Below are 20347 nucleotides of genomic sequence, written 5' to 3' on the forward strand. Positions count from 1 at the left end.
AGTTCTCCAGAGAACTGCAAACACCTACAATTCCTCCTCTTTTACTTTAGAGGGGAGGAGATGGAGGCGTAGAAAAGGCTGGCAAAAGAAACGTGTGTGTAGTGTAGTTATAGCTGAGTCAGTCCCAGGATACGAGAGACACAAGGTGGGTGAGGTAATATCTTTCATTGGCCTAAATTCTGTTAGTGAGAGAAGCACACTTCTGAGACACACAGAGCTCTTCTTCGGGTCCTGAAGAAGAGCTCTATGTGGCTCAGAAGCTTCTCTCTCCCCCACGAACAGAAATTGGTCCAGTAAAAGAAATAGTTATTTCTGTGGGCCTTTGTTCTGAACTTCATAGAATCATACAATATCAGGGTTGGAAGGGACCTCAGGAGGTCATCTAGTCTAACCCCCTGCTCAAGCAGGACCAATCCCCAATTTTTGCCCGGGATCCCTAAATGGTCCCCTCAAGGATTGAGCTCTCAACGCTGGATTTAGCAGGCCAATGCTCAAACCACTGAGCTATCCCTCCCCCCATTTAGTCATTTCCTGGCTGTGCTCTAGTATGAAATCTTTAGCATCTTCAGGGTCCACTTTCACTGCATGATTGATCTCATTATGCTTTCCTCTTGGATCTGTTGGAATTTTGTTTCACTGACCAATGAAATATACTCGGATAGCACTCTGAAGTATATTTTACCTTTTTCAGAACCCTCTTAGTGCATGCCTTACACTGGGTGTGTCCACATTTAGTGTAGGTAAGTGCTAAGGAACCCACCCCAGTTGGTCATACTGATGCAGTCACAGACTTTGCATTAGGTACACAGTGATGGTCTTCCTCATGACACTCCTCTCCCTTCTCCCTCCTTCCTCCCCCCATTTCCCTGTTTTCACCATGTTGCCATCAAAACTTCTTGGAGGTGTTCTAGTATAATGGAACTATCCTATTGGGATTATCACTAGCGTTTTGCAAGAAGTTACTCTGGAGAAATGACTGTGTGTGGAAGAGAACTAACCGAATATTGTGGTGTAACACTCTGAGGCAGCCTAAGAGATTGCATGTATTAGCACATCAGAAAAGGCTCCTTTTGAAGGAAGGCTGTTTTGTTCATTTAAAGTACTGCCTTTGTGAAGATCTCATAAACCCTCTCTGATGGTACGACTCTGCTAATTCTGGTCAAGGTTACTGTGTGACCTTGGTTTTCCCAGGTGGAAAACCATTCTGTTTTTGATGTGCATATACATAGGAGGGACTTTGTAAGCCTGAGCATGTGGTTTTAATTTTTTCCTTTTAGATATGGAAATACTCATGGCAAATACATGGTATTGACAAAAGCATTTACTGATGGATTCTTTTATCTATAGGCAACACTGGTGCTTATCATACACATGTCCAAGATATACCCCCTCCATCTGCCCTTTCTCAACTTCACAAGTTTCTTTTGCTCCTGCAAGGATATCTTGTTTTCTGAATAAAATAATGTAATTCTCTAAATTGGATGTAAACTCTCCACTCCTGTTGTCACTGTTAAGCAGACAGAGTAAGTGATTTTAGAGCAGATGTGTCTCCTAGCACGAAAGCAGAAGTTCCACGGTGAAGAAATCTCCCTCAGCATGCTACTCCAGAAAGAAGAGTTCTCAGTCATTGCTCTCAGGAGAGATGATTCGTGAGCAAATAAAGAATAAAACATGTGGATGTTCTGAATTAAATTAACAAACCTCTGTTCTATGCTACCTGGACCCTGAACTGTATAAAGCTCACTTCAGGATTTATTTCAATCACTGAATGGGCTACTTATTTTGGCCAGTTGATCTGATTTAAGGAGCTGAGAACTGTGGTAACTGGGTTCCTGTGTAAAATGATGGATAGGTGTGAAGCAGGGCACATCATTTACTCACTATTCTCCCCATTATTGATTACTTGTTTGTGTGTTAGTTGTATATGCTTTTATTTATATTGCATTCTTTTATAGGGGCCTTGAGCACTTAAGGAGGGAAGGATCGCACTGTATATGATATTAATAGACGCATAGGGCTAGAAGGGACCACAAGGGTCATCTAGTTTAACCCCCAAATCACACAAGGAGTTTGTAGCAAAGCAGGAAATTGAACCTGTATCTCTCTTGTCCTAAGCTAACAGCCTAGCTACTGCACCATCATTCATCTCATTAAGGTTGCAGAGTTAGTCACTCAAGTTAGGAAATTCCAGAATGAAAATCACCCATTCAACCTTAATTCGGCCCCCTTGTGCATGTGTGTTCATATATGTCTGTGCTCGGCATCACAGTGGAGCCTGGTAACGGGGTGGAGCACTTGCTGGGAAAGTCCTGCTCGTTGGAGAATTTAGCTGCCAAACTCGGACAAGTCTTTCCCGAGCAGAGATTTTTCAGAGACTTCTAACTTGGCCAAATTTTCCTGCGGCTGATAAAAGGCACAGCTGTGACATGAGAGACCCCCTGCCAAATATTAAGTCCCCTGCTCCAAAGCAGGGAAACATTAACTTTTAATACTGGCAAAATGTGTTTTTTCCCTAATCTTGGAACAGCCTGAAGCTGTTTTAAAAAAAAAAAAAAAAAGCTTGAGGCAAACACCCAGCATGGATAATGTCAAAGGTTAAAAAGTTATAAGCAAGTGAAAACGGGGTCTTACAATGGGAACTTTTGAGTATTTGCATAGTAGTGCTACCAGTTCTACCTATAATTAATAGGAAATTAGAGTGGAAGTTTGTTTGTTGCTGGACTCTAGAAGACTTTGTTTTTAAACTTATCCAGAGTTAAGGTAACTAATTGTTAAAACTTTAAATATTTACTGATTGGAGTTGGGATGAATAACTCCTCTTAATTGGTGTGAATGTGTTTCCACATAGTTTGCTTTGTATCCCTCCCTATAATATGCCAATCTGACATCAGTCTTCTCCTAAAATAACCAATTTAAGGACTCCCTATTAAGCTTCTCCCTGGAATGCAGAATTGAGGATGTAAAGTTCACTCCTACCTAGCCATGAGGATTTAGATTTTGTGAAGAGTTAATCTATTGTCGCATAACCTGGATATTAGTGTTCCAAATCCTTTCCTCCCAAAGATCTTCTTTATATTGGAACTTCCTAATCATTGCGGATGCTCTGGGCTCTTTGACTTCCTAGCTGCCTTGGCAGCCTGTTTCTAATCAAGTGATTAATGACTCTTGCTGTGCTCAAGCAACTCAAAACCTAGCCATTTGGATACTGTGGTGATGAGGGCCTTACAGGTACATAGGCAAATACAAAAAGGCAGAACTGTTTGGCATGCATTCTAGACCCTCTGCCACAATCCGTAAGCAGCTGGCCTTATGTTGCCCAGCTAAGCCTAGTTGTGGCTGTATGTCTGTTCCGCTTCCTTCATTCCTTTGCATTTCTTTCAAACGTATTCATGTGTCCTCTTTGACTGGTGAAGAAGAGTTCATCTCCCACCTCTGCTTGTTAGTCCAAAGGTCGTAGGGGTGGAAACCCCACCAGTTGCAAAGCTGTTCAACATCTGGCAGAGAAATGGGGAATAGCAAATCTATTGGACCCAGCTGTGTCAGTAGCAGTTGAACAGTGGGACTTTATTTGATCTTAATATGAGGAGCAGTAAATTTCCATGGGACCTCGACTGGGATGGGAGTGCACTTGACACTGGGATGTAGTAGCCCCCTTCCCCTGAAACTTAAAATGGTTGGAGGCTTGGTCAGTATACTAGGGTTGTGGTCACTGGGAAAGTGTGTGCACATGCCAGTTAGGCTGCCTCCGGCTCAGCAGCTGAAATCTGATAAGGGGCCGCTAACTGTCAGTCTCACTTATTGAGGAGGGAAGCAGAGACCGATGGCATTTCTAGGGGTCTAGATAAGAACTGGGCCTCCTGTCAAATAGAACATGATTAATTACCCTCAGTCCCAGCTCCTGCTTTGATAGGAGTTTCTGATGATCCGCAGGCTTGCAGATCAGGTGGTGACATTCCCATTGGGAGGTGAGAATGCCCGCTGTGGAAATGCAGCAAACCTGGGGAGAGATTAGATCAGTGATGGCGCTGGCAGAGAGAGATCCTTTATTCTCATTTCCCCATAGCTGCTTTTCTCATTTTAACGTCGGCAGCTTACGCAATAGAGGTGACAACGGAGCCTTTCATGTGGAGGAACTGGGAACAGTTTGAATGACTGCTGCATGCATGGTCCCTGGTTCAGCATAACCAGCCCTGCTTAAAACCCTGGATTTTGTGCTTGGAGATGATTCCAAGTAAAGCAGGAGCCTGGAATGGGGACTTCTAATGTTAATTGCATATTGCTGACTAATTTAATCAATGGACTCCATTTAGAGAGAAGAGGAATAACAGAGGGATAGTGCACATGTAAAAAGTACAACCGCATTCTCCTTCCCTCCCCAACTAATTTAGTTTTCATTTCATTTCAAGATTCAGTTCCTGCTTTCCTCATTTTTTTAAAATCTCCACAGGCTTGCTCCAGCCTGCCTCACAGGCCTCACCCTCTTCCTTCTCCATTCCCTCTGATCTCTGGTGCTTCTGTCCTACCCCTTCACGCACTGTTGGTCTGCTCCCCCGCCGATTCTGAAGTCTCGAATAGCATCTCTTCCCTCATCTTGTATCTGTAGGCAAGTTATTGACAATGGTCTTCTGCTTACCTATTCATTTCTCTCTCTAACTCTATGAAGCATTTTGTTAAAGTTTGTATGAAAGACATTCTGAAAAATGTTATTGCATGGCGGCATCCTTATCTAGTGTGTGTCTCTCTAGAAAGGGAATCTTTAAAGAGGTATGAGGGAGAGATTTAAAGAGTACATCACTAGGAAGAGTGTGAAGAAATTGCCCAGGGAATCGCTGTGACAAAGGAAGGGTAATAACCTCTCTTTAATCAAACCAGGTTAGAACTCCCAAACCTGGCCGAGAAACGATCTCTCAAAGAAGTGTTGGCACAGGGTAAAGAGGAGAAGAAGGATAGGTCGCTGCTCTGGTTGAGTCCCAGGCTAAAATCCCACAAAGACCAGCCATCCTGAGGCATGTGTAAGGGGCGGGAGGAGGGAATATTTTGTTCCAAAATGTAGGTCTTGAAACACGTGGATAAATTACATTATCCCCAGTTTACAGATGGGAAGATCGAGGCACAAATCAGTAAAGTGATTAGCCAAAGTCATACAGGAAAAAGGCAGGAGAGCAAAGAACCCAGGTCTTCTGACTCGCTCACCAGTGCTCTTTCCGTTGGACCTTGTAGACTCCTGGCCTCCAGTTGTAAGAATACCTGTTAAAAGAAAGCTTATGCTCAAATAGATTTGTTAGTCTCTAAGGTGCCACAAGTACTCCTTTTCTTTTTGCGAATACAGACTAACACGGCTGCTACTCTGAAACCTGTTAAAAGAATACTTCCAAGGTTCTCTTCTTCCTCACTCCCCACACACCTCTCCAAAATTAGGAAAGAGCAAGCCAATTACTCAGCCCCATATGCTTCTCAAACAAGGGAGACATTCAAAACCATCAGAATAAAACCTTTAAGCTTCTGTGTATTTATTCAGTTACATTCTCTTGAAGGTAAAAGAAGGCTTTCAGAGAGGGGAATGGTATGGTTGGGAAGAAGGGGCTGCAAAGGTGGCTCAGTCATAACTACAGTCATGATTTTTTCAAGAAACCCCAACTGTAATTACAACTTCCTCCCCTTCACAAAATCCACCTGCCTACGGGCTGTTCGGTGGCTTCTCCTTTTTTCATATCCTCAAATTCAGGTGTCTTGCGGAGGATTTTGAAAGTGGGAACAACTTTGCCCCTACCTATTTGTCCATCCATCTCCAGAGATACCTGACTCAGCCCCCAGCTTGCTTACTTCTCCCACCCACATTTTCATGCTTTCTACGAGCTTGCTCCAGGAGCGCCCTGGCTGGATTGATCTAGAAGAGCTATCTTATCCTGTAAATCCTGCCCACCTCTGCAGTGATCCCTACAAGTAATGGCTAGGTTGTGGGGTAGTCAGGGAAAACTGATCTAACCTTTCTTTTAAAATATAATATATACAAAATATTGAGCCATTTTAAAATCTTGACTCCCATTGTCCTGCCCTTGATCCTTTGTCATATTAGAGGACAGAGACAATCTGCCTGGTTGTTTGTACAGCATTTAGCACAGCAGAGCCCCCATTTTCATTGGGGCCTCTGGTCACGACTGCAGTATGTAGACATTTGTGTTCCTCAGAATCCCATCATGTCAGTTGAGCAGCAACCCTTTTCCATGGGATACAAATGCTTCTCCCTGCTGTTTATTATAGTGCCTAGGCCCCAGTCTGATTCTGATTACTTGGTATCAGAGGTGAGGTGGCCTGGGGTTGTATAGTGGGCTCACTTCAAGGGAGGAAAAGGTAGTAATTCCTGCAGCAACAGTGTGGAGAGGAGCCCTACCACCCCTTCTCTGATTTGAAGGAGACCCCAAAGCCAGTGTAGTGGCTGCAGAAGGCGTTTTTGTGAGCTGGTAGAATAGAGGGAGACAGGCTGGAAAGTACAGTAAAATGAGTTTGCCATCAAACAGCAACAAGTCTTATGCTGTGCCCCAGGTCGGTGACCTTTCCCTCTGGAATTCTCCCCTCTGACCTCCAGATCATTAATCCTGATGCTGCCAGATGACAGTAATCCATCATTGGCCCTGACAAGGCTTGCAGCCGACTGTGAAAGGATCCGCTCTGCTCCAGCCTCCTCCTGTCCCGTGATGCTACTTGTTTTTCAGCCTTTCTGTGTTCAGAGCTGGAGGTTTCCAATAAAGACTTTATCACCTTTCCCTTCCTCTGAAAGGACTGGGGGAGGGGCTCAAAGAGCAGCCTTTCCTCACTTACTGTCTGCATTTCGTAATCCGCTCCTGTGAAATGTGCTTTGCTCTGGCTGACAAAAGCAGTGGAGAGCATCCAGAGCTTACGGGAACCCAAAACACAACCCCTGTTGCATTCCCTAGCTCATGCAAGTTAAGAGAATGTTACTCAACGTTCTCCTTTTATGGAAAGTCCCGTAGCATTTCATAGAACATGACCACTTCCCTCTATGCTGTGGTTTTAGCTTTCCTACAGAATGTAACAGAGAGGGTGTCTCTCTTGTAAAACTCTGCAGGATGGTTAAAGAAAATCCATTAAAAATCTCATTCTGTGGGTTTTTGGAGTCATTTTTTAATAGACTCTTATAGAAGTTCCTATAAGGGCCCTAAGTATCAGAGGGGTAGCTGTGTTAGTCTGTATCCACAAAAAAACTGAGGAGTGCAGTGGGACCTTAAAGACTAACCGATTTATTTGAACATAAGCTTTCGTGGGTAAAAAACCCACTTCTTCAGATGCATGGAGTGAAAATTACAGATACAGGCATAAATATATATTGGGACATGAAGAGAAGGGAGTTAGGTTAGAGTTAGAGAAGGTAACTCCCAACTCCCTTCTCTTCATGTGCCAATATATATTTATGCCTGTATCTGTAATTTTCACTCCATGCATCTGAAGAAGTGGGTTTTTTACCCACAAAAGCTTATGCCCAAATGAATCTGTTAGTCTTTAAGGTGCCACTGCACTCCTCGTTTTTTCTATAAGGGTCCTGTTTTTAAAAGCTATCCCGAGGAAGAGGGTATTTCCTGGTGGTTACAGCTGAGTATGGGAAGGCAGATTTGGGTTCTGTTCCTCCACTAGCTTTTTTACTCTGTGCCTCAGTTTCCCCATCTGTAAAATGGGGATAATATTTTCACAATCCCTCTGTGAGGTAGGTGAATGAATTCATTAATATATGTAAAGTACTTTGAGATCATGGGTTGAGAGGAGCTAGAGAGGGTGAAAAATTGCGATTTTGGCTAAAGCTGTTTAAAAAAAAAATCTGTAATATCTCAGTATTTCCCCTTGCCAACCCCTTGTTTTCCTGAGGAACCTTATTAATGGCCCTTTCTTTCATGTTCCAGCTGTCCCATCTGGCCACTGTCCAAGCATAGCTGGATGAAAGTCCCTTATGAGCGAGCTAATACTATTCTCTAAATTGGATTGGGGAAGAGTGGATGGTTTTGAGCAACACAAGATGGTCTCGGGGGAGGAGGAAAGAAGTGGGAGGAGTGCTCCAGTTGTGCCCTCCCCTGTCATTGTTGACCAAAGAACTGGGCTCTGATATGGACCGTAGCATCATCAGTGCAACTTTTGTAATTATCTACTTTGTTGGAACACTCTGGCATCCATTGAAAGTGGCCATCTTGTCAGAAATATCCAGCAGTAAAGGGGTTAAAAACACACACTCTTCCTATTTGTGGGGTGGGATGAAAGAGGGTTAAATAAGACTTTTATTCACACACCCTGCCCTGCAGAGAAGTTGAAAGTTCCGAGTTCAGTGTCTGCAAGTCCTCCAAGGAAAATAAGCGAACAAGTCATTGACATAAGCCACCAGCTCTATTAAACGAGGGCTGTGGCGAGAAGATGGAGCACATGCTCTTGCCAGACTGTTCCTACAGAGTTTTCTATATGGAAATGCTGTCTCTGTCTGCGCGGAACCTTTAACCATGCTAAGTGAACTTCTTTACAAATCTTAACACAGTTCAAGCTGACTTAGGCCTTGTCTACACTAGAAAATTGTACCGCTTTACTCATCCTGTTATAGTTAAAGTGGTATAACCCCTCTATGTGGACACAGTTCTAGCAGTATAAAGGTGCTTGCCGTATGGGAAGGAGAATAAGTTATCTTGGTATAGGGCATATTTATGCTGGTATATTTGCATCTACCCTAGGAGTTGTACTGGTGGAACTATACTAGTAAAAAAAATAAATCACACCCTAACCAACACATTTATACTGTCATAATTTTCAAGTGTAGACCAGCCCTTGGTTTAAACTCTGACTGGCTAATTAGGGTGAATGGGGACCAAACACATTTACATTGTTTGGGAATGATTACAGTCTTGGTCCTGGAGGGAACTATAGGATGCAAAATGAAAACGGCAGATGAGATACCACTGATAGATAACAGGCTGGCATTACTGCTTTACAGGTGCTTCCCCTGTGGCAAGAAGACAACTAAACGGGGATATATGATAGATGTATACAGAATAGTTAATGGTCAGTCCAGGGTTCCAATTTACCTTCTCCCATAATACAAGAACAAGGAGACAACTCAGTACAACTGAAAGATAGCAAGTTTAAAACTAACAAAAGGATGTCTTTTATATAGCATATAATTAACTGGTGAAACTCCGTGCCAGCAGGTATTGAGGGGAAAAGGCATAACAGGATTCTAAAAAAAGATTACACACTTGGGGCATTGGGAATGTCGGTGGAGTTTAGATGGACTCTTACACAAAGCAGAATAAAAACCATTTATAAGGGCCATAAAGTCTTTTGCTCTATGGCGTATACCATATGCCACTGTTGGGTGTTGGAAGAAATCTCCTCTGTGTACTAATTATTTCGCAATTGTCCATTACTGAGTTTCTTATTCCGTCCTGTAAAGATTTTGGTACTGACTTGTGTCCTAGACAGGACAGTGAAATTAGATGGATCATTGCTTTGATCCAGTATGGCATTTTCTATGTAATGAAATATTTGCCATGCCTACATTTTTCTTTCTTGTTAGCTAGATTTCATGAGTTTCAACTTTGAAATCGCTGCTTCTTGCTTTTAAGTTCTGGGAAAGGGGCACTGGCTGGTTAAAAATCAGATTTTCATACCTGTGTTAACCTGTGAGTTTACTAAAACTGAACAGAAGTTTGTCCCACAGCACGCTGCAAAAGGAAGCCTAGAGTCTGAAATCTAATGTACATTTCACTCTGTATGCTGATTGTTTACTCAGTTTGGACAATGAAAATGGATTAGTTAGTTTCACTTTCTGGCTCTCAGGCACTAGTTTCTTGCTAGTGTATTCGGATTGCAAATGCAGCAAGGGAAGGTCTGCAACGTTTTCCAGAAAACCCACTTAAACTGAATTTTTTAAAAGAAATCAGATTTCAGTTGATCTTCAATTTCTGTTAAACCTAATTTTAGAACGCCTAGATGTTGACTCTAAATCAACTGGGCAACAACGTCCCTTTAAACACAAGCTGCGGGAGGGAGTCGGGGGACTTACCATTTGCAAATGTGCTCCTAATGCATAAAATAGCCAAATTGTGGTTGGAGGTGAAGGAGACAGAGTGCTGGAGTAAGCGTCCAAACTCCTCTCGCTCCCTAATTACCCCTCTCCCCCCAAAAAGAGAGGGGGCAGCGGTGACATAGTAATACAGAGTATCAGAATTCAGCTTCCCCATGCTTGTGGTGGTGGTGGTGGGGAGGCTGGAAGCAGTGCAGCGACAGCATTAGAGTGGGGGGATCATCCACTCACCCTCTCTGGCTTATGCAGGAACAGTTCTGATGGACTCTGGAGGCAGCTGTAATCTGGCTTCCCTCTGCCAGGGAGAGTGTCAGCACCAAATAAGGAATAAGAGAGAAGAGCTTAAAATGGGAGAAGGGGGTTAGGATCACTCAAGGGAGGGGAAACAGGAGTAAGACCAAAAGTACTGTACTAAGAGCGTGAGCAGAAGAAACTGCAAAAGGGGAGTGTGGCTAGGGGGAGAGTAGATCTTAGCCAAAATATCATCATTCCCTTCCACATCTGCTCTCTCATATTAAGTACAGAAAATATAAAAGAGGAAGAGAATATTCTGACAACCACTCAGAGAATCCTGATGCATAAGCAGGTCTTGTTCTTTGCCAGGAGCTGTTTTGTGGGTTCTTCAGCTCCCTCATGAGCATGAATGAAACAAATTGTTGTGTCTAGTAGTGCACTGGGAAGCTCACATAGAGCAAACCTCTGTGCTGCTCCTCTGCTGTCTTTCACATCTCCGGTCCTGACTTGAAAAGCCCTCTACTTCCCCTCCCCTGAGTTTGCCTATTCCACAAGTTGCTGCCTAGCTGCATGTTTTGATTTGTCTCGTAATTGCTTTTGCCTGCAGGAAAGGATTTTCCATGAACAGGACTTGGTGTGTAGCTAAGTTGCTCTCATTTTCTTGCCTACAGAGCGCATTCTGGTCAGGTTACAAACAAGATTGCCTTCATTTCTCATTAGCGGGAAGATCAATAGCTCCAACCTGCCTGACTGTTTCTTGTCCTCATTTTCTGTCTCCATGATCCCCTCCCTGCCGTCCTGTTGTGATATTGCAGGAACTCCCATCAATCGGATCCCCATCATGGCGAAGCAGATCCTGGATCTCTATATGCTCTACAAACTGGTGACTGAGAAAGGGGGGCTGGTGGAAATCATAAACAAGAAGATATGGCGGGAGATCACTAAAGGCCTTAACCTGCCCACCTCCATCACCAGTGCAGCGTTTACACTTCGGACCCAGTAAGTATAGAGCCCTCCTGCATGCAACAGTAGGAAGTGGGGAGGGGGAAAAGTAGAGAGGAGAAAGGAAGAGGGGGGATGAGGGGAAAGAAATAAGCAAATTGTCCCCTTCTATGGCAAGAATGGACCTGATTGGCTGTTTGTTTCGACCTTCCTCCACCTTGTTCCCCACAGTCTCTTCACCTCAGCTTCGCGCCACACCAACGCCTCTTACCTTCTTTCCCCCTGCTCTGCCCCCTCACCTCCTTTCTCTTCAGTGATCCCTCTCTCTTCAATTGTCTTTCTCTTTAGCTGATCCCCTCCAAACTAAATCAGCCTCCACCCCTCCAAAAGTAATAATCATGGAACGACCATGCCATTTGTTGCAATCACATGGTTACCCCTTCCCCCACCCTGTGTCTGGTCTGGTAGATTGTAAGCTTTGGGGCACGGAGCATCTGCTGCTTTATGTTTGTGCAGTGCCTAGCATGATGAGGGCCCATTTATGGTTGGCCTAAGATACTAGTGTAGTAAACATTATAAATAATAATAATCAAATAGTCTTCTGAGTTTCCAACTTGTGTTTTAGCACCTAGATACTGTGGTAATTGCTCCCAGCCCCATAAATACTTAATATAGATTAGATAGGATAGCACTAAACCTAGGGAGAGAGGAATAGAACTGGCAACATGGAGGCAGGCAAAGGTGGCTCCTAACATTTTTGTTCAGGCTAAGAGGCAGTGTGGTTCAGTGACTTGAGCAGGGCACTGGGAATCAGGACTCGGGGATTCCCAGCTCTGTCCCGAATTCATTATGTGACCTCTCCATCCCTCAGTTTCTCATTCTGTAAAATGGAGATACTCACATATTTCACTGATGTTCCTAAAGTGCTTTGAGAGCCTTGGAAAAGGCTCTATAGAAGGGTAAAAAACAATTTCCCATCTGTAAAATGAAAATGATGATACTGGCCTCCTTTGGAGTGTGCTTTGAGATCTACTCATGAAAAGTGCTGGATAAGAGCTGTGTGCTGGTCTTATCACTGGAGCAGGAGAGTAGTAAAGTCTTTTCATTCTAAACTGCTTCTCCATAGCTTGGCAGTTCTTGGAACGTGCCTTTTCACTACACTTTTCCAGGCGTGGCCTCTTCCCAAAGTGATTTTTTTTTTTTTAAAAGCTTGGACAAACCATGTTCGGCCTCTTTTGAATACAAGAAGAGTTTGGGAGTTTTATTATGTTTTTTCAAACAGTCAAAACAGCTGGGTATAGAAAGTTGAAATGTGGCATGGAAACAGCTCTCAGTGAGGATAAGTACTTGTGAGTGTTCAGTCAAATTTAGTTGTGCCCAGGTTTAAAAATCGCATGCCTAGTACAGTTAATATGGGATTTTTCACCATGTTCTTAAAGCACACAGAGAAAGAAGGTGCTGCTGGACCCTGTGCAACTAATTTAGGAACATAGTGAAAAATATACTGAAGGTGTAGATTCATAGATTCCAAGGCCAGAAGGGATCACTGTAATCATCTGGTCTAACCCCCTGTATAACACAGGCCAGAGAACTGCCCCAAATAATTCCTAGAGCTGAGGTTTTAGGTCATGATTTAAAAATTGTCAGTGATGGAGAATCCACCACAGCCTTTGGTAAGTTGTTCCAGTGGTTAATGACTCTCATTGCTAAAAAAGAACACCTTATTTCTATCCTGAATTTGTTCAGCTTCATCTCCCAGCCATTAGATTGTGTTCTGCTAGACTGAAGAGCCTGCTGATAAATATTTGTTCCCCATGTAGATATTTAGAGACTGTAATCAAATCATCCCTTAAATCTATAACTAGGTCTGTGACTAAATAAATTGGCTTCTGGCAAGGGCTGCATGGGAGCTTTGGCCCCTATCCTTCTGAACCTTGAAGGTGCAAAAGGGCTAGGGACCCCTAATGTGCACTAGATCAGTTGCCTAGGTGGGAGCCCTCCTCTGATGCACCTTGGGAGCTTGGCAATTCTTTGGGCTCAGAGAAAGGAGAATTTCTCCAGTGACCCTCCCTACGGCCATTCAGGAAAGCATCTCCCTCCTCAGTTGCTTGGGCCAAGGGAGCACCAGTAATCTAGTCACATAAGTTCAGATAAGGGAATTCACGTTGCTTATGTCAATTTTCTTCCAATCAGAAGAGCTTTGCTGTCTCAGAGAGTGAGGTGCCTGCTCTATTTTATTTTTCTTTTCTATGTAATTTACTTAGAACAAACCCCTAAAACCCACCAAAGAAATTCCAGGAGAGGGGGGCAAAACCAAGAGATGATTATGGTTGTACAGCTTATCACTCGAGTCAAGCAATTTGAAAGTTAGAATTGATCCCTTAACTCTTCCCTTTGTGCATAAGCATTCAAATAATGATCTTTAATTGTATGACCATGCAAAATTTCTTAAAGACAATATTATGTCACACACTTTCTTTCAACTTCCTTAGAGTTACACATGTAGCATCATGTAGTAGGGTGCTGTCCTCTGCAAAGGCTGGACTATGAGTCCATGAAAGTCATCTGTTTGAAAACGACACCTGACACCCAAACTACACAGCTGGTGGCAGACTAAGCATAAGACCACAAAGCAAAAATGAATAGTGGTTGGCAGAGTTAGGCCTTCAAAGGGCCCAGTCCTGCAAGCACTCCTGAGCAATGCTTAGTACCATGAGAATTCCCATAATCTACTTTTTTCAGGTGCTGCTGAGTACACTTGCTTTGATCTCCCCTCTCCATGTGTTTCTCTCAGGTATATGAAGTACTTATATGCCTACGAATGTGAGAAGAAGTCCCTTAGCTCTCCTGCTGAGCTGCAGGCTGCGATCGATGGCAACAGGCGGGAAGGCAGACGGCCCAGCTACAGCTCCTCCTTGTTCAGTTATTCACCCACCACCACAGGGCCTCCTTCCCTCCTGTCTCCTCCAAAGATCCGCTTCCCGATCATCGGCCTGACCCCAGGCAGTGGAACCAGCAACTCCCGTCTCTCTCCAGCGGCAGCTCTCAGGAAAGGTCTGCTATTGACCTCTGTGCAGGACAGAGAATGTCTGGGGGGGGAGTAGGCAGTGGGTGAAATTCAATTTCAATGTCTGGCCAAACTTGGGTAAAAGAAAGTTTGGGGACAGTGAGAGGACTTGGATGGCTCAGGGATACAGAGCCATCAAGCTCCAGGTTAACCAGTTTACGTATGCGCTGGGTCAGTAGCGGCAGCATTGTCATTGATACTGACTAATCACCCAGGACTGCAGAGCAGGATGAGAGAGGGAAGGATAGAGGAATGAGGACAGGACTGGGATCAACCAGGAGTTACTGGGACTCTAGACCCAGCTCCAGGTCTGACTTCCTCTGCTGCCTTAGGCAAGTCACTTAACCTGTGTGCATCCCTAGTTCCCCATCTGTAAAATGGTGGGTAATTCCCAGCAATGTGGTGGAGATTAATTAGCTAATCTTTGTTAGTTGTGTGAAGGTCAAAACTGTGATGGAAGTGCTAAATCCTGTTAGGAAGTGTGAGTGATGCTATTAGAGGTTGTGAAAATAAGCAGCCACCCCATCTTGGGGGCGGATTGGAAATATTCTGGTAAATTTCAGAGGAAAAAAGAAAGGGCAGGGGGTGTCTCATCTGCTCACTTTAGTGCAAGTCTCCGAAGGAGTTTCAGAAGCCCAGATCCTCAAAGGATTCAGGCTCCTGATGTTCATTGGTTTCAGTGGCTATTAGGAGCCTAAATACCTTTGAGGATCTAGGCCAGGCAGACTACACCAAAATGGAGTTAAGATTACTCCAGCAAAGAGAGCAAGGAAGGTAATTCTGTTTGAGGAGTAGCAGTTCCATTTGGGAATGATGGCGGGATTTCTGTGCCCTGGAAGCGTGAGCTGATGTTGGTAGAAACAGTCCCGTACAGTGGGAACAGGCCACAGGCTGCCATGAAATGGACTAGTAGTGTTTGGTTTGTCAGAGCAGCATTGTTGTCCCATTGTCCCCCTTCCACACTGGGCTTCAAAAGCTAAATGCTTGCACTGGGAAACTCTGTGCGGAGCTTGAGTGACTGATTGCTTTTCTAGGCGATGGCATCCCTCTGACTGTGTCCATGCCAAATCGCATTGCCATGCCAGTGACCTTGGCTAACCAGCAGGCAACTGTAGCAGCAAGGACGGCCACTTTGGAACAGCTGCGGGAGAGGCTGGAGGCTGGAGAGCCGCCGGAGAAGAAACTCTCACGGATGACAGAGGAGGAGCAGCGGCTTGTCCAGCAGGCACTTCAGCGCAACCTGTTCAGTGTGGCACGGCAGATCCCCATGAAGATCAAAATCAATGGCAGGGGTGAGGAGGCTCCCATGCTAAATGAGGGGGGATTTGTGTGCTGGAGTGAGCACCCCCAAAGAGAGGAAGTCTTTCTTTAAACCCTGGGTATGTGGGCTTCACCTCAGTGCAGGACTTTAGGCGGTGGCACCCTTGCACTTATGCAACCTATCCCACTCTTTTGGGTGCGCCCACCCAGCCCATCAGCCAGAGTACCTTACCCTGGTCTGTTCTGATTCTAGTGCCAATGTGCTGCCGCAGGGCATGAATTCCCAAACTTCCCTTTGCTGCGCCTGTCTTGGAGACTAAGGTGTGGCACCACCTCTTAGCTTCCCTGTCACTAAAGGCGGCAGCTTTTCATATACAGATTTCAGAAGGCAGCTAGGATGTCATGGGTATACAGTGTGTAGGAAGCCCAGGTCATAGGTGGGGAGTAAGCTGGATGGGGATCTGCATTTGTTGCTTGAGGGCCCTACTTATTATCCAGAGCTGAGTCTGGGTTTTTTTAAAGGGTCACGTGACATCTCAGATAAGGTTGGGGCTAGCGATGGTATTGCCAGTAACTGCTTCCAAGGAGAGAGGACCCTGCTTCTCCTTAGTATAGATTAATATGCCACTGCCCTGCTCCCAGCCTCCAGGGAAAAGCCCCTGGCATTCTGTTGGGAGGTGACTGCCCCAAATCATAGCCTCCAGGCCCCTGCAGGCTGAGTTAGAGGTTTGAGTGTAAGCCACACTCATGGCCAGGGGAAACTACCACTGAAAGTACTGGGTAAGTGGAGATTCCATCCTTAAAGGTCACTTGTCAGAATCAATGTAATTTTAATGTGACTTCCAAAGCTGATTAAACAGCACAGCACTTCCACCTATCTGCCCTGGGGGCTGCAGTTAGATGGAGAGTGAAGCTAGCAGTGTCTCAGAAGATTTCAGTCCAACAGCTGTTTTCTCTTCTTCAAACGTTTTGATCCATTTAAATTAAAGAGCTCAAGCTCCATCTAATTGCACCTTCTGAGGCAGACACTAGGCCACAAAGGGTTGACGTTGAGTGGGGGAAGGGAAAGGGTTGTTCTGCTGGCCATTGCACTTTATTCAACAGGAGCAGTGCTGCAGTGTGAAGCTCTGGTTGAGAGAAATACATGTGGCATGAGGTCAGACAGATCTTGGTCCTACTGAAGCTGATGGAAGCGTTGTCACTAGCTTCAGTTGGACCAAGATTTTGCTTCCCTAAGACTATGGACCTACTTAAATTTCACACTTAAACTTCCTTAAAAAGGAATAGTGTGTGAGAGGAAGGGCAAACTTTGTGGTATGCCTTAAATCCTCTCCACCTTGCTAATGTCCTTCCCTTATCTCTCCTCGCACTGCTTCTGGCATTAAGATGCAGTTGTAGCCTCTACACCTAAAAACACGCTGATGGAGGCAATGTGGCCTAGTAGATAGACCGCTGGACTGGATTCAAGGGAGATGGTTTCTATTTCTGGCTCTGCCAGAATGACCTTGGGCAAATTCACTTTTTCTTTCTTTGTCTCAGTTTCCCCATCTGTAAAATGGAAATAATTGTACTGACCTCCTTTGTAAAGTGATTTGAAATCTACTGACGAAAAACATTATAGAAAAGCTAGGGATTGTTCCTATTATCTTAAGAACCACTCTTGGGTTAAATACTAGTTATGTCAATAGCAGTCCTTGCTGAGACAGCAGCCATGATATCCCAGAAGGAATGCAACATCAGATGGGAACTGGAAAAACGTGTAAGATTTACACAGAAGATTTTAGTCTGAGGTGTCACCCTTGTGCATTTCCACAGGAAAAACTCTTCTGTCCTTACTTGGCATTTGCACACTAACACAAAACCAGCACCTCATTGTGAGAGGTCATTGCGATGTGATGCTGCTGCTTCACAAACTCTGAGCAGGATTTTAGGGCCAGGGGATGTCCCACAAAGCCGGGTGATGGGGGAACAATCCCATGTCTTTTTCCACAGATATCACAGAATTGTAATGTATCTAGTTTCTAGTGCAGCAGCTTAAAAAGGGGTCCCCAGGTATGTTCATCAAGGGAGGACAAGGTGTGACCTGTTCTAAAGGTGACCAATGTCTCTTTCTGTCTCTTATTCCTCTCCTGAGTCTGGTATTTCAGAAGATTTTGCTCCCTCAGCTGGCAGGCAGCGGTACTACAGCCTAGCCATTGCTAACTGAGGGTATGTCTACATTGCAATAAAACACAGGCACACACCTGCAGCTGGCCTGTGGCAGCTGACTCAGGCTTGAGCTGCGGTGCTGTACAACTGCAGTGTAGATATTCAGGCTCAGGCGAGAGCCGAGAGAGCAGTGGAGGTTTCAGAATGAAGCTGAATAAAGCTACATGCTACCTATGTATCAAATAATCAGTGGGTTTCTAACCAGTTACCTCTGAAGGGCCAGGGTTGGGATCTGGCAGTGGTCACAAATGAAACAAGTTTAGTATTGTCAAACGTCAGACAGCTCTTCACATTTACAAAAGCCTTTTTCTCCATTCAGCACCCTATGACTCGCTACTCTGGGCGTGAGGGAGTGTACTGACAGAGCTGTACGGGGAAACCTTACGTAACACTTTCCTGCATTCTGCTTTTCTTGAAATCTTGTCATTTAATAGAAGCTGATTGTAAGCAGTCCAGTGTACTTCACGGCCGGCAGGCGGGAGCGATGTGCTTCCAAATTTCAGAGTCCTTCCCCCCACAAAGCAGGCCACCGGTTCATGAGTCGGCCTTGTGGGACTGGGGGGCAGGGAGGGCTTGGTTCAGTTTTCACTGCAGAGGGGAGGTGAAAGAAGGACCCTCTAAGCACTAGATTGTCCCTGGGTAGTGCAGTGGAGACCCAGCGCAACCTAACTCACAACTCTCCTTTCCCCAACAGAAGATAAACCAGATGCCGCGGCGGCGGCGGCGGCTGCGGCATTGCATTTGTCACCCAGCGGCATTGGGAGTATTAACATGTCTGTGGAGATTAACGGCACAATCTATGCTGGTGAGAAAGCAACAGCTGCCCAGAGCAGTGGTGCAGCAGGGGAAAGCAGCTCTTGTTTGAATGCAGGATACTTTTAATGGATATAAATTTGCCAAACACAAAACCCAAAACTTTCGTTGCTTTGAGAGAGCCTTGAGTTGACACAGGAGCTGCTTTTCCACAGTCCTCTGCACCGCTCTGTCAAGATGGCCCCTTCTTATGTTTTTTTTAATATATTCAAGATCCTTCTAAATGCTACTGCTTGGCCATTCCGCCTTTGTGTGTGCTGTTTATAGATATTCTGATCACTTTGCCCAGTTTTCGGATTTGATCTCTGTGTACACTGGTCCTCTGCCTGAGGGTACATCTGCACTTCAGTCAGGAGATGTGATTGCAGCCCGTGTAGACATACCTGAGCTAGATTGGGTCTAGCGAGGCCAAAGCGAGCTTGAGTAACGATATCCGTGAAGCCATGGCAGCCGAGGCTGTGGCTGCTCAAGTGCATACACAGGGTTCTGGGTGGGTGGGGTTTGCCCATGCAGCCACGCTTTCACTATATTGTTGTTCGAGCTAGCTAGATCAAAGCTAGTTCAGGTCTGTCTACGTGTGCTGCAACCGCATCTCCTGATTGCAGGTTAGACACACCCATAGAGTGAAGTAGTTTTGATTGCAGAGCTTCTGTACAAGCAGCATTTCACTGTAATGCGAGAAAGAACTATCTAGCAAGACATCCCTCCCTACCTTCACCCTGAGAGTGGTACCAGGGCTGCCTTTCGTCCCTTGCTGCTATAGGAGATACCGCCAGCCCTGAGTGAAGGGGAACTTTTGGAATCTCTCTCTCCTCGTGCTGAGAAGCAGCTTTAACCAGACTAGCTTCTCTTCACCCCCTTCTGAGGAGTGTCAATTTCTCTTTACATTCCTCACTCCTGCTCAGTTGGGTGGTGATCCCCTCTGAAGGCCACATTTAACACTTCTCTAGGTGGGTGCAGAGTGCTGCATTCCCAGTGGCGTAGCTCAGTGGAACTCAGTTCTAGCGGAGCGAAAGTGTATTGAAAACGGCATCGAAGCTGTTGGGGATTTTCAAGCAAAGCGTCACTCTATCAGCCTTTGTTCTAAGCAAGTTCTGCTGTATTCGTTCCAGTTGCACTGTTGCTGCAGCTTCCTGAACCTGCGTGATTGGATTGGGCTAACTCTCGCTGGTAGAATTCCCTGAGCCCTGTTCTAAAATCTCTGGGGTTGGTAGACTCTTCTCCTCTCCAGCCACGTACATCGGTGTGGGCTAGCCAGTTGCTTCTCCTTAAGCACTATGTTGTTCTGGTGTCTTAGTAACCCGATTCCAAATCCGTCTCTGTCCTGCAGGAGTTCTGTTTGCCCAGAAGCCCGTCGTCCATCTAATTGCAGGATCCAGCACTCAAAGCACCTGCAGTAGCAGCAGCAGCTCCCACTGCTCTCCTAGCCCAACCTCGTCCAGGGGCACCCCCAGCGCAGAGCCCTCAACCAGCTGGTCTCTCTGATGGATGGGGGAGCGGGCTGTCTCTCTCATTAGCCTCAGGCAGCTTTGCCCTCTCCGTTCAAGGCAGAGAGCGAGCCAGGAAGGAGTCGCACAGATTACCTCATCTCAAGGAACCTGCTCTGCGGTTGGTCAATGGCCAGACGATGAAACCTTCTGTGCTGGCGAGTTTGCATTGCCTGTTTGTCCAGCTTTTTTTATTATTTTTTCAGGTTTGACTGTGTTCCTGCTGCGGGGTTGGGGCGAAGGGAAGGGGGCATGCGGCAT

General features: G+C 45.3%; 1 protein-coding gene and 1 long non-coding RNA gene across 5 annotated transcripts in view; one reads left to right on the plus strand and one right to left on the minus strand.

Annotated features, from left to right (window-relative positions):
• The window catches only part of LOC140918557 (uncharacterized), a 31309-nt gene extending 19613 nt beyond the window's left edge, over positions 1 to 11696 (minus strand). The window contains exons 1-5 of one of the 4 annotated variants that reach the window (XR_012161229.1): positions 11551 to 11696; positions 10307 to 10370; positions 4478 to 5247; positions 3884 to 3997; positions 3067 to 3494 (exon numbers count right to left, since the gene is read on the minus strand). This is a non-coding gene — a long non-coding RNA (uncharacterized lncRNA). Of the gene's footprint in view, positions 1 to 3066; positions 3495 to 3883; positions 3998 to 4477; positions 5248 to 10306; positions 10371 to 11522 lie in introns of those variants that run through there. The other 3 variants (XR_012161230.1, XR_012161231.1, XR_012161232.1) reach the window with 3 other exon arrangements.
• ARID3B (AT-rich interaction domain 3B) overlaps positions 1 to 20347 on the plus strand; it is a 47879-nt gene that overhangs the window by 21934 nt on the left and 5598 nt on the right. The window contains exons 5-9 of the mRNA XM_073363265.1: positions 11125 to 11308; positions 14046 to 14305; positions 15353 to 15610; positions 18481 to 18591; positions 19930 to 20244. Of these exons, the coding sequence (XP_073219366.1) occupies positions 11125 to 11308; positions 14046 to 14305; positions 15353 to 15610; positions 18481 to 18591; positions 19930 to 20084 (968 nt within the window). The 3' untranslated portion in view covers positions 20085 to 20244. The remainder of the gene's footprint in view (positions 1 to 11124; positions 11309 to 14045; positions 14306 to 15352; positions 15611 to 18480; positions 18592 to 19929; positions 20245 to 20347) is intronic.

Source organism: Lepidochelys kempii, chromosome 10 (genome assembly GCF_965140265.1).
Source record: "Lepidochelys kempii isolate rLepKem1 chromosome 10, rLepKem1.hap2, whole genome shotgun sequence".
In the NCBI taxonomy this organism is placed as follows: Eukaryota; Metazoa; Chordata; order Testudines; family Cheloniidae; genus Lepidochelys; species Lepidochelys kempii.